We start from the raw sequence: 14,638 nt of genomic DNA, 5'->3' as shown, positions 1-14,638 counted from the left end.
TGCACATTGCCACTTCCTGTGTTACAGTAGGATTCCAAAGGATAAAAAAAAAGTCCAGGAGAAAGATTAATTCAGGCTCCAAAAACAGTCTCCAAATAGCTCAGTAACTTTTTTTGTTGTTGTTCTTTTCTCTTCTTTGAAGCAAGCATCATTAACTCATTGCTAAATGATTAAAAAAAGAAAAAGTAATGTAATCGGTGGCCTCTTTGGAACCAAAAGAAACTCCTCACAAACTTAATTTTATCATAGTGAAGACCAAAAGGAATTAGCAGCAGCAGCCGTGCCCCTACACACCCGGCTTCCCAGTGGGAATGTGCAGCAGCACACCCACAGAGCAGTGAAACCAGTATTCACCAGGCCTTCTCTTGGCTGTTTACAGGCAGCACCAGGGCTCTGAATCTCTAGGTTTTCACAGATAGTGGCTCACTGAGTCAGGCTCTCCTCGCTTGGAAAAAAATCCTTGTTTGTAGACATGAGCACTTTTTATTCAGCAAGCTGAGGAGATGAGGTTTCTCCCTCTGGCATTTCCTGAGAAATAATGCCGTGTGTGTCCCAAAGGGCCCTACTTTTCCAGTGGTTGCATTTCCAGCCTTGCATGGGATGTACTGCCACAAATTCCACATTTGCCCAACTGAGGCGCTTTCACCTCCAACCACAATTTTTTTCTTACACCCAATGTACCAAGGCATAAACAGATCCTGCCTCTTCCCAATTCCACACTCAGCCTGTGGTATCTCCCAGGTTCTGGTAATCCAAAATCACCCCACAGCGAGCATCCCCTTACATGGGTTGGCAAGAGGCCTTCCAGCCCCAGAGTGCAAGGCCACAACCAGCTGCTGCAGCTGGGCCTCGCTGACTATTTGATGGATTTAAAATTGTATATTTCCCTACAAAAAAGGGTATTAGGCTTGGCTCACAGTTTCTTTAAGTGTCTCCTTCAAAAAAAAAAAAATCCACACAGTTCAATTTGCTTTAAAATAAAAGGGGAAAATTGCCATAGGACATTTAACTAATGTAGTGAAAGATTCAGGTCAGAAAAATAATGAAATAATCAATCACCTGGAATCCTTCAGCACAGGTTGAATGGCAAATAAAATGTACTTCTTACTTGTGGTTTTTAAAATTTCTCCTTCTATCCTTCTATAAATAGGTTTTACAACACTTTTTCCCACAAACAATCCTGCCTTAACTATTTTCCCAAGCTTTGTTTACACAGCACCCAGGGTACCCACTTGCGCCTTACATCTCACCCTCTGCAGCATAAATGAAAGTCTCAAAAGACAACCGAATGCCCCGGAAACTGAAGTTTTGGTGTATGAGAGTCCTGATTCTCCAAATCATCACCCCATGTTGCTCAAGGCAATGGAAGGCTCCCTCCACAAACACTTGTTGATGTGAGTATCCCAGCTGACACAAGCCACCCCTTGAATGTAGCTGCAAATAGAAACCAAGGGAATGTAAAACCATGTGAGGATGACAGAAGAAAGAGTAACAGCTTCAGCCATGCAACAAAGCAGCCATTCAAGGCTGGTGGATGAGTCCAGGGCTTCATGCAGTTGTGTTCCAACAACAAGCAATATAACTTCATTTCTTGGGATAAAAAGGATTTTCTTCTGATAAAGAAATGCCTGTACAAATTCTTGATAAAGAAATGCTTGTACAAAAATTAAATTATTTCTCCAATCATGTCAAAAAGTTTATCAAATTCAAAGCATTATTTTATTATAGTATAATTTTGCCTACTTTTTTTTAAAAAAGAGGTCAAATTCAGATCCAGGAATAACTTGAAAACAAAAGCCCCTACATCACAGGACACAACACAGCTGATTTTCATCAGCAATATATATATTAGAAAAGGAACAGAAAAACGCATCATTGTTTTCATTGTCAGGCAATGAAAAAAAGGGTTTTCTTTCAATGAGATGAATGACTGGCTGCAATGCATAAAGAATAGGAGAGATTTGGTGGTTTAAATGGTTGTACAATAAACTCAATTGGTATGTCCACTGAAGCTCATACTTAACAGACATCATTCATGGCTTTCTGTGGTGTTCAGTGTTTTTAAGTCACTTATGTTGCCAGTACTATCTGATCAAACTAATAGCCCTAGACTTCACTTAAATAACTAGTTACACTGTGGTTGTAACAGTGGTCAGTTGGAATTACAGCATTTCAAATAAATTCTGAGCTTGGATATAACCATTGTCTCTGTGAAACGAAGACACAACATGAAAATATTTGGCTTGAATAAATACCTGATAATACTTCTCAGAAAAAAAAAAAAAAAAAAAGAGCTTACAGGGGTATAAATGGATTCATTACAGTAGTGTGGCATGATATACAGCAAAAATGCAAAGCAGTGACCATCCTTCCACCCTACAGGTATCCATCTATCCTATCACTATGCGACCCAAGCAGATCACACGTACAGATTCGTCTATTTTCCTACCACCCTTGAGAGAGAAAACAGCTTTAATGACATTCTGCAAAGAGAATCTGAAGCACAGAGGCACAAACACCACAGGTATTAAGGCTACCTGAGCATTTAAAACTCCACTGAAACAGAGAAGAAAGCAGCAGCATGTTTTGGCAGGATGCCAACACAGGCAGTCCTGCCCAGGGAGACGGCAGCCCAGCCTGGTTGGACACTGGGCTCCTGGATTCTGGCATTATTCTTTCAGCACAAAAACCACTCCTCTCTTCAGGCCACCTCACTCCCACTTGCACATGGTTCTCACCCCAGGCAGATCTCCTTTCAGCTCACACAACCAGGGCCACTGCCCCTCACATCCTGGATAGTCACCTTCCAGCCCCACAGACTTCTGTCCCCTCCTAGAGCTGTTCTGCCTCTCCCAAGCAGCAGAAGATCCCCAAAGGCATAAAAACCAAGATTGCTTCTACTTCCCCTCCACCCTAGTACATGGCCATGACACCTGCCACTCATACCACCATCCATCCATCCACCCATCAATGCACTGAAACCATAAGCCATCAGGAAACTGTGCAGATACTGCATGAGCTTACAGCTTTTGCACACCTGAACAGCAACACTTGCAGGAGGTTTAGATATTACATGCAGTGGATTAGGTGGTTTCCACATATCTGCAGGCAATAACTGCTGTCATGAAAGGATCCTTTGTTTTTACACATCTTTATTGTTCTTTCATCTGTCCGCAGACCACTGCACACCCTCATTTATGCAGACCACAAGCCACTAAATTAACTGCTGCAGCAACAGCTGACAGCAAAACAATAAGATGAGGCTGAGCATGAAAGAGGTGGCTGCTTTTGTGACTTTGAAAACATGCCAGAAATAATTGCTTAAACCTCCCTTTTTTTAATTTATTTTATTTTTTTTTGTTAATCTTAGTTTATAAGAGAAGTGAGGCTGAGGAAGAAGTAATTGGTTAAAAGAGGACACAAAAAAGGATGAGCTATGATGTGTGATGACACTGAAGGCAAATGCTCCACAACCTCTTCTCTGACCAAACCTAAGTCTCTAAGCAAACTTCAATATCATAACATAGCATGAGTTTCACTGTGCAAAAAAATCCTTTACCATTTTCACAAATGAAAGCGAAATGGACAGTTACAATAAGCTACCATTTGCACTGAGAGCATCCTGTTTCCCATCTTCCTGTGTTCTACTATACTGGGAAAAAACAGTAGTAATTTTTCTGACCTAGCACTGTGGTATTGGTTTACACCACAAAGCTGGAATATTTTGATGCCTCCCAGAAAAACAAGTGTGGTCTGGACCCAGCACTTGCTCATCCCTTTGGAGGGAAGGCACGTGAGCATGTGCTGTTCCCCTTATTTCCTAATCACACGGTCCACCAGCTTCCCTGCCTCCATCACCAGCTCCTACCACAGAAGGCTAGGAAACCATCCCAGCTCTCCCTGTACAGCTGGGCTACCTCTCACGCTGGAAACGAACACTTTATTGCAAACTGAAGGCACTGGGGGGTGACCAGGCAGCTAGGAAAAAATAAACAAGTGAAAGCACCGCCTGGAAGAGCGTGGCTCCATACCCCAGCTATACCTGAGAGGACAGCCAGCTCATATAAACCAGATTAGTTCCTACTCAGAAAGATGGCATTTAACTATTAGGCTTTCTGCTGTTCTCATTAGCTCTCAATAGCTTCCAGACTTCTGTCAACTGTTTCAGGGAAACTGAGTAAGAGTAAGATGTATTGAGACCACTGTGTTGTTGCACCACTACCATCCAGTCAGGAAACTGAAATTTCCTTTGTTGTCTTTAATTATTAAGCCTGTTTTATGCAGATAGAAAACATACTGTGTGCATTAAGGACGTCCGTCCCGAGGTCAGATTCCTCTCCCTTTCTGGCACAAGACTTTTGTTACACAAGCTAATATCTGTCTTGAGCTGTGTGCACACAGACGTATGGTGACTGATGTGTGCTTAGCTGGCCTACGTGCTTCACCAGTTGGCAAGCCACTTCTGTTTGTGAGCTGTATGGCCACATTAGCCTCTCACAAGGCTTATCACTTTAGGTGCACTAACTACAGGCTCTGGCTTTAGAGGCACTTAGGTTGCATTACTCACTGCATTTATTATTCCTATCAAACCTCCTCAGACTTCTTTCCCTCAGACTGTTTCTCTCAACCCGTAGCGTCAGTGGAGGAGAATTTCTTCTCCTCCTTCCAGAAAGCAAAGGAAAAAGCTTAAAAGGATTGTTGCAAGATGAGAAGATCACAGCCGACCTCAAACAACGCACCCGTCTGCATACTATATCATGGCTATCGCTCGCGTTCGGGATCAGGCTTGATTTATCAAAACCTAAAAGTTCCAGCAACAAACAAACACAGCCATCCCTTGCGACACTTTGTGATTTCATGTCTGACAATGGCAGATGGGGGGGGGGGGAGGAGAGAAATCAGTCCCAAAACTCCAATTTTCATTCTAGCATGCAGTGAAGCTAAGCCAACATTGTACTGCAACCAGCCCTGCCAATTTTCCACTGGCTGTTTTGCATACGCTAGGCCCACACGTTTCTATTTTCTAGCAATCCCTGGCAAATATCCTGTCAGATTAGCAGCCGTTTTACTCTCAAGACATGACGCACAGAAAAACACCAGCAGTTTGTCTCCTCTAGAAACCACCTCCCTGCAACAGATTCAGACAAGCAGTTTTTAAAGCAAAAGCCGGAGTGATGACAAAGATTCAGAGGAAGCTCTGGCAGCATTTCCATACATGTGCATTGACCATCAAGGCCCGTATCAGACAATTTGCATCGTGTTAACTCGCTGTGAAACCCAAACCTGGTTTTACTGACAGGAATGAAAGAAAAAGAACAAATACAATGGGACAGCACTCACAACAGGAAGGCTTACGTGGTTCACTTGTATTCTGTCACAGATCAGCTGGGGTGGCTGGTTCAGGAGACTCAAAAACTCTCACGTTTCAAATTACAAATAATTTCAGGACTGGTTAAACATGCAATACACAAGTGTGTGCTGTTTCCAGACTGAAACACGCAATTAAGACAAAAATTGCATGGGTTTGCAATGAAAACAATAAATAAAATCAGAAGTCTTGCCCACATCAAACCATGCTACACCTTGTCTTCCAAACTCCCTCTCCTCCTCAGGCTCCTACAGGCAAGAGGGGAATGCCAGGGACAAGCAGGAGAAACCCAAAAAGGTGTTTTCCCCGAGTGCCTCTCTGGGGGCTGAGAAACCTTAGGAGACACCCTGTCTTCTTCATAACAGGATACTTATGCCACTGGTTTAGTTAATTGCTTTTGGCTGAGATGATGCTGTCTTCTAAAGTCTTTAGGAGAGGAAACATGATAGAAAGATTTCAAATGCACCAGAAAAATGGCAAATTAAGATGTTGACACTTGGGATTTACAGTAAAAACAATAGGAACAGTAGCCCATTGTTTAGGGTGGTAGGGCCCTCTTTCTTCATGCCCACCTAAATGAAGACCTTTGGAGGATCCAAACAGGGATCAAGACATCTTCCAGCATCTAAAACACAGCAGCAGTTATATTAAGCTGCTGCAGAAGTTCTCTGAAATAAGCAAAGTGTTAAGCAACACTTTTTCCTCTCTAATCCTCTAATAAATCACAACACAAAAATTCAAATATTTCCATGAGATGGGAAAATAGGTTCCCAATTACAGTATTTCCTATTTAGTCTGTTCTACAGCTAAGCATGAGAGTTCAAGCTCAAATCAGTATCTACTGATTATTTATACAGAGGAAAGAGAACCATAGCTTCCAAACACAATTCAGAAAGATACTAGAAAGATATTATTTCTCAGGTAGTTAAATGAGACCTTGTACAAAAAGTCTCAGGATCTGTTCAATCATTGTGCTATTCTCCCACCTTCACACAAAACACAACCTCCATCCCAGCTGTGCCCTGTGCCTCAAGGCAGCAGTATGTTACAGAGGGGAAAAAAAAAAAAAAAAAAAAAAAGGAAAGAAAGAAAAACATCAGCAGTAAGGGTTATTGTGGATGGTTTTGCAAAAAAGGGAAAACAGCAGCCATAAGACATGAGATGGGAGATGAAAGTGAGCCCCACTCCCAGCCCCCTGCCCCTTACCTTCGTAGCAGGGCAAGAGCTTCCGCCCGTTGGGCTGCAGGTTGGGGGGAATGATGTTGCAGAAGCCATGGGGTAGGATGTACTCTGTCTCATAGTAGATGTTTTTCCAGCGGTGTGCACAGGCCTAAACAGATCATACCACATGCATTACTGACCCAGTCACAGGAGAGCCCTCCAACCAAGGCAAAGTATGCATAGTGCATGAACAGCACCTCTCAGTATCACCTTCCTGCCACTGCCCCATCACCTACCCTTTTCACTCCACTCTTTCTAGTCACAGCATCTTCTCACTATTATCTTCTGTAGCTTAGGACATTGCCTTACTTGGTGACTCAGATCTCATCCTTTATAGAACAGCTTGAGTTGGAAGGGACCTTAAAGACCATCCAGTTCCAACCCTCTGACATGGGCAGGGACACTTCCCACCAGACCAGGTTGCCCAAGGTCCCATCCAGCCTGGCCTTGAACACCTCCAGGGCGGCATCCACAGCTTCTCTGAGCAACCTGTGCCAGTGGTCTCACCACACTCTGAGTGAAGAATTTCCTTCTAACATCTAACCTAAATCTCTGCTCTTTTAGTTCAAAACCATTCCCCCTTATTCTATCATTATACGACTGAGCAAAAAGTTGCTCTCCATCTTTTTTATATGCCCCCTTTAAGCACTGAAAAGCTGCAATGAGGAAATCCTTCATATGTGCATGATGAGGAAAACAGCAGGTGTCACAGCAAGTAATAGCACATGCTGGAGACTTCAAGATCTCTCATTGTGTATTGACCCTTTGTACTGGGTTTGGCTGGGATGTTAACTTTCCCTGCAGCAGCCCATACAGTGCTGTGCCCTGCACTTGTAGCTAGAACAGCAGTGGTATCACACCAGTGTTGTGTCTACTGCTGAGCAGTGCTGGCACAGCATCAGGACTCTCTCTAACCCTCCTAGGGGGAGGGCAAAAGAGTGAGAAAAGAAACATCACCTGGGCAGCTGACCTAAACCAACCAAAGGGCTATTCCATACCATGTGGTGTCACATTCAGCAATAAAAGGTGGAAACAGGAAGAAGAGGGGAGGGATGGGCTCTCATTGTGAAAACGTGGGTCCTCCTCCTGAACACCTCAACATGTGCGTTGAGGCCCTGCTTCAAGGACGTGGTCAAGCATTGCTCATTTGTGGGAAGCAGAGAGTAATTTCTTTCCTCTGCACTTCCACATAGCCTTTATTTGTTTTGTTTGTTGTTGGTTTTTTTTTTTTTCTTTTTTCCCCCTCCCCCTTTTTCCCCTTTAGTTAAATTGTTTAGTTAATAATAACCTTTCCTTAATAATAATTATTATTATTATTTTTCCCCTTTAATTAAATTATCCTTATCTCAGCCCATGAGTTGTTCTTTACTTCTTCCCCTCCTCATCTAAGGAGGGGGAGTGAGAGAGCGGTTGTGGTGTTTAGCTGCCTAGCACGGTGAAACCACCACACCCTTATGGCCAGGGGACTAGAATTGATGCTAGGACTCAGAAGGTTACTAAAAGCATACTAGAACGTTATCACACCAGAGGATGCCTGTGCGTGTCAAAGGCTTGTCTTACTAGGAATGGCAGCTTTGCTCCTGGTGACAGAAGAGACAGATCTTGCTTACCAGTAATTAGTTTAAGTGAAGATGCCAGAGATTTTGTGGCAACAAGACTGTCAACATCAGTCAAGGTACAAAGTGCAGAGATCAGGGTGCCTTCCCCTTTTAGTGGACAATAAGATCAACGAGGGCTAAACCAGCCTCACCAGGACACAGCACTCAGTACAACTGCCACACAAAGACATGCATGCCAGCAATATAGAGCCTGGTTCACACCTTCCCAGAACCTATTTGCTCCAAGCATTAACACTGCATTCCTGCCAGACAAATCACAAGTTATCCTGTGCACAAGGGTTACTCAGAATAAAAGGAATTGAGATGTGAAAGAGCAAGGGCTTTGAACACCTGCTGGGCCACATCTCCAGCTGGTCTAAGTCACTGAAGTCAGTGTAGGTGTATCAATTTGCTTCGTTTAAGGCTTGGTCTCATGTGCACAAAGCAGGCTCTCTGCTACAAATCACCGCCTCCGCATGCTTTCAACTTTTCCTGGAAACTTCACATCAGCCCTGCTGTCTCAGAGGGACCTGGGACAGACCCCGCCATGATCTCCACATTTTACCCAATCCCCCCAGATGAGACATCCTCTCTCCTCCTTCCTCTTGGCTACCCATTTTCTTGCCTCAGCACCTTGCAGCCAAGCACATTGCCATTGGAAGCATCTCCAATGAAAGAAATCCATATAGACTGCCACCCATCACACAAAGGATGCTTATAATAGCACTTGGCTTGACAAACAATGTACGTGAGCAGCCCTGTACAGAGCAGCCTCAGGGACTCAGTTCCTTGTTTTAAGGAAACTCATTTATGATTATAATCCCCATGCACCCCTCATTCAAAATTCAAGAGCAACATCAAAAAAAAAAAAAAAAGATAAAAGAAAACAACCCATGAAATGTTAATTCTCAGAGTAAACAGGAAAGAGCTTCTCTCCTGGCACATCTGTACTGTGAGCACAAATAGATTCAGGCCTGGCCCTTCTAAAGACAGTACCATAAAGACACATACCATTAAAGCTACAGTCAAGTCAACCTCAACTCTGGATATTGACTCAAACAGAAACAGACCGAGAGTATTTTTTAAAATTATGTAAAGACAAATAAAGGACCGTGATATTGTAAATTCCCTGATATTTTATCTCTCAGAAACTGCCAGGGACTCGCATAAATTTACCTACTAATCTCTCCCAAAGGAGCACAAATAATGGCATGTCAGGGTGAGCAGCAGCATTTCATCAGAAGCAGGAGGCTCTGCTCACGAGCAAGGAGTGATGTACAGAGGCCAAGAAAGATAGAACAAAATTTGAGAGGAAGAGGAAGAGGGAGATGCAACTGCATTAAAAGTATGCTCAAAAAATCAATAAGAGGCTGGGAGCTCGGCTTATTAATTCTGGGCACACTTCCCTATTCTGTTTGTTATTTTTTTGTTTGCTTGATTGCTTTTGTGGGTATTTTTCTTTGTGTTATGTTGGGGAGGGAAGGGGGATTCATTTTTTGTACTTTTTTGTTTTGTTTTCAAGAACGATCACTTTTCTGTACCTTAAGCATGGTGCATACTGAGGCACAATGCAATTTACCGCTGGCTGCCTGAATCTGCTGACAACCTGTGAGTAGATCTAAGGGATGAGCTCCACCTCAGTTATCTCAGGTGAGGCTTCCCCAGGCTCCCCATCACCACAGCCACAGAATTCAATATTTTCCCAATGGAATGGAGTTCAGCATCTCCTCTTCCTCACCAAAACTCACTTCTTTGCAGCCAAGCAATAAGCATGTTTGTCCCGCTGCCACAGCAGAGCTTGTCTGCAGCTGCTTTTGGTTCTCCTGCCTTCCCAAAAGTGCATACTTGGATTATAATACATGATCCCTGGACTATTCAACATTGCTGTGTCAAGGCAATGCACCACCACAGTTTGCTACAGCCTTCCTTCTTCAGTACGTGACTGAAGACATCTTGGATCTTGGGAATGGAGAGGAATTTCTTGAATTTGATGTGGAACAAGGGAGAAAGGATGCAAATCCTGAGGCAAAATAAAACTTTTCTGGGCCAAGCACACAGAGGTCTCTAGCAATTATAGAATCACAGAATTGGAAAATATCATCTGGTCTAACTATCCCCCTACTACCAACATCACCCACTAAACCATGTCCCTAAGCACCAGGTCCAACCTTTTCTTAAACACCCCCAGGGATGGTGAGAGTAGACACTGCATCACCAGAAGACCATGAACAGCCCATTTCAGAACCGCAGATGCTTTTTGCTTTCTTGTACATTGAGCACCAGCCATGGGCTTTGTACCACAGGAAAAGCCCACGAGAGACCAAGACTTCACTTCAGAGGCTGACTCCTGAAGTCAGAATCCAAACAAAGGACTTGTTAAATGTACCACTGTCAGACCGCTTCTGGCTCGCTCTTCCCTAGGGAGGGCTTCAGCACTGTGATGGGTTTGCCCCCACACACACTTTTATCACTAAGCGTGCCAGTATGCTACTTAAAGTGAAAAATGGCAACACTTGCAGAGTAACGACAGATGTGGCAGGTATTTAGGAAGAGTGAGATTAAAGGATGTGGCTTACCTCCAAATCATAATGTGCTGTCCCCAGCCCCTCTCCCAGTAAAAGAGAAAGAAGGAATTTTGCCATTTTAGTTGGGAAAGAGACTGCAATCTCAGCGGTATTACTGTAGCTCTTAAATTAATGCAAATATTAACTGATGGCATGCCTGAGGACAGGAAGCCATCAAACTGCAAACTCAGCTTATTTTTTAGATAATTTTACTTCTTCTTTTGTTTAAGTCTTCATTATTAGATTTTTTCTATTCATTCCTTTACACAAGCATAAAACACTGGTTCTGTAATGTTCAGGCACATTATGGGCTCAAATAAAACCCACATTACCAAACACCAGCTAGGCCCCCCCACACACTCCTAACCTTACACTGAAGCTGGTACCTTCATCTGAAGGAGAGGAATCTGTCTTGTGGAAAACTTCTAAGACAGATTTAAGCCACTACACAGTTTCAAAGCAAAAGCAGAGATTTCTTCATACAATGTATGAAGAAATGTACAGTGAAACTGTAGGAGTAATTGTTCTAACACATGATGTCAGGAGCACAAAGATTTCACGTGGGTTTAAAAAGTGACCGCCCACATTTATGAAAATATATATAGAAAAATAATCCAGGGCAACTGAACACAAAACTACTGCACTTGATGCGAGCCCTTTGGGCAAGTACTCTCAAAACACTGCCTTCCTACCAGCTCCTGAGACACTGAGCTAAGTAGCCTAATCTTTCCTTGAAGCAGCAAACCCCTTTAAAGAAGCTCTGTTTTGATACTTTCCACCATTTCTTACTACTCCATTCTGATTTACTCAGCAGACATCCCCTTAAAACCTCCAATGCCTTCAGCTGGGTCTTCCTGCTTCCAGCAATGAGCATGTAAATCGCCCCTTCAAGCTAAGCCCTCCCAGTCTGCCCACGTCCTTCATCCCTGCAGCCTTCCCTCTGCCAGTGAGCAGCCAGACTTAGCCTTGGCAGTTAACTGGCTTTTTCACCAACTTCCCTTTCCTCTGCTGCTTTTGCTTAGGTGTCATCTCCCTAGACATCAGCTGCAACCTCTTCCCCTTTGAACTGAGATATATGAAATCATTATTCTTAAGATAATTGTCATTTTGAAAAAAATGTTTCAGTGTTGCCTAACAAAGTATACGCACTAGCTTCTGAAAATGACAGAAGAGCTTGTCTAGCTCAGACCAATGACTAGAAAATTTTGAGGATCATGTGTCTTAGAATCATAGAATGGTTTGGGTTGGAAGGGACATTTAAAAATCATTTAGTTCCAATACCCATGCCACGGGCAGGGACATCTTTCATCAGGTTGCTCAAAGCCACGTCCAACATGACCTTGAACACTTCCAACATGGAATAGTAGCACGAAGTTGGGTTTTCTGGATCAGTGCATGTTACTCTTCACTCATGCAGGGTTCTTCTAAGCACATGTACTGGGTTATCCCTTGAAAATATGAATTGCTTACAGTATTCTGGTTGGAATGCCTGAATTTCATGCTCCCAGTCCCCCACGGGAAGTCAGTGTGAAAGAATCTGGGGTGTTAAGTGTTTGGAATCTAAGTACGTATTAAGAAAAATGACTAAGTCAAGCAGCTTTCTCCACTTGGCTTAGTAAGTGGTTGGTGCAAAAGGTGTCACATGAAATCTCCTGTAGCTCATTTGTGACTGGTTGGCACCACTCACCAGGGCAATTCCCTACCTCACTGGAAAGATGCGGTCATACTGCAAGTTTTCAACTCCCAAATGTCAGTGTTTAGAAATAGATTGTTGTTAGGGTTACTCTGATATGAGCTTGAAATTTGCCTGCCACATGTTGTGCACAACATTTAGTTGCAATTTTTCTTATTTTGTTTAACAGTCCTGCAGGCAGGCTCCCAGGGCAGACAGAGCTCAACAGCGGATGCAAACACAGACAATTATTGATCATAATATATTTTTAAAATGCATGAGTGTATTTGTCCATCTCTTTTTATGATTCTTTCCCAGCACAGGAAGCATTGTTTTGCAGAGATAAATTCCACATCCTAAGGACCACATCTGCTCTCCTTGACCCTTTCTATTTGCATGGTAACCATATCAGAGACAACAAGGCCACCCACAACGCAACTAATTCATCTCCACTCTCAATTCTTCCACCTCATTAATGGAAAATTCATATACATAAAGACAAAATATTGCCCCAAAGTCTCATCTTACATTTTTCATGGTGAGTTCTGACATGCAATACATATGCTCGTGGAAAATGAATGGATACATAAACACAGAAAACCTACAAAAAGAACAAACCAACAGATACCTCACAGACAAAGTTCTATTTATTCCGTTCAGAGATTTAATCCCTCACATTGAGGAGGAAGCCCTTAGGTGACACAAGTCAGGTGTGATTGCTTTGAAGCCGTTCCTCTATAAATAAAACTTTCTGGCTTGGGTTCATTTTCCTTCCGCTTGAAGGAAGAGACTACAGAATTTGCTGCCTGTAAAGCTGGACTCAGTCAGTCACTACCAAACACATTAATCCTTGACATGTTTAGCATTAGAGTCAGACAGCAGCAGTGATTTTAATGAGATCAAAGAAAAGAGTGGACTTACCAGCACACTTCCACCAGCCTTAGGCTGTCTAGCCAGGCTCACGCCCATCCATTCATCATCTCTGTCTTCTTTACAGGTCTTTCCACAGAGCACGCCCCGAGAATTGCCTACAGAAGGAGAAGGGCAGCAAGGCAAGGAGATGTGAGTTTTAAACATCTACAAAGACACCCCATAGGAAAAGTGACTGTCCATCTAACATCTGTCTGTCAGTGCTTTTCTTTTCCCTTTCAACCTAAATATTACTTCTTATATGCGTTAGTCAGGGTGGTGCTCTCACCGTTACTAAGGCATCATCCATAGTAGAAGACAGACACTGTCCCAAACAGCCAGCAGCTATTAAAGTATATCCACAGCTTTACTTGAATAAACCATCCAATTGAAATAAATGGGAGAGATGTGGGATTGCTTGCAGAATGCAGTTAAAAAAAAGTTATCCTGCGAAATGAGATATGGGGCATTTAAAAAAAAATGGGGTCTAAATCTTTAGTCCTCTCAGGCAGTACTCATCAATCCATGAAAGATGGTTTACACTATGGGAGCTGGACAAATCAAACTTGCCAAAATATTGTTTTAATCCACATACACTTCATAAAAAGAAATTCTATGTCACTCAAATGTGACAAGATTAATAAACCAATACTGACATAGGTTTTATTATAGACAGAGAAATCAATACTGTGAATCACATGACCAAGAAAGAGAAAATACATAAAGACTTCAATTTTCTCCCTCAGAATCCAGCAGGTTTTAGATCAGAGCCTTACTTTGGGAATAGGCAGCCCATCTTCCCCTGATTCAGACAGTAGGTCAGAGAAATGAGTCAATCATGATCACGTGCAGTAGGGTACAAGCACGGCTCTCTCAGATAAACTTATTTCCTTTCGCACATGAAGCAAAGGCAAGGAATCATTAGCTGCATTATGAGACAATCCACAGATTGCCGTGATGCTAATAACTCTGCACACCACACACCCATCACCCCACCACCTGGTCATCCCACACCCAGCTCCACCAGGAGAGGCATATGAATCCCTCTCAGGGACCCAGAGCCTCTTTGAAGCTGGCAGGAGGACTGCAAGCCATGTGGGGTCTTCTGGTCCCTCCTCTCAAAGCATCACTGATACCCACCTCGACCCATATCCAGCTCTGTGCATCTTCTGTCAGGATTGGTGTGGACTCGACATTTAAACACTGCTCCTGGCGACTGAACAGAGGTGCTGTATTTAGAGTCTGCCTTGGGAGCTCCAACCAAGACCCTGGAAACCAAACACAAAGTAACAAGTGATTAATTTCA

At 43.1% G+C, this 14,638-nt stretch overlaps 1 protein-coding gene across 4 annotated transcripts in view; it reads right to left on the bottom strand.

Moving 5' to 3' along the window:
- ITGA9 (integrin subunit alpha 9) overlaps positions 1–14,638 on the bottom strand; it is a 223,383-nt gene that overhangs the window by 200,990 nt on the left and 7,755 nt on the right. For all 4 annotated transcript variants that reach the window (XM_068675025.1, XM_068675026.1, XM_068675027.1 and 1 more), the window contains exons 2-4: positions 14,473–14,600; positions 13,345–13,451; positions 6,575–6,698 (exon numbers count right to left, since the gene is read on the bottom strand). In XM_068675025.1, the coding sequence (XP_068531126.1) occupies positions 6,575–6,698; positions 13,345–13,451; positions 14,473–14,600 (359 nt within the window). The remainder of the gene's footprint in view (positions 1–6,574; positions 6,699–13,344; positions 13,452–14,472; positions 14,601–14,638) is intronic.

This window comes from Anas acuta, chromosome 2 (genome assembly GCF_963932015.1).
Source record: "Anas acuta chromosome 2, bAnaAcu1.1, whole genome shotgun sequence".
In the NCBI taxonomy this organism is placed as follows: domain Eukaryota; kingdom Metazoa; phylum Chordata; class Aves; order Anseriformes; family Anatidae; genus Anas; species Anas acuta.
This window is presented reverse-complemented; position numbering and strand designations above follow the sequence as displayed.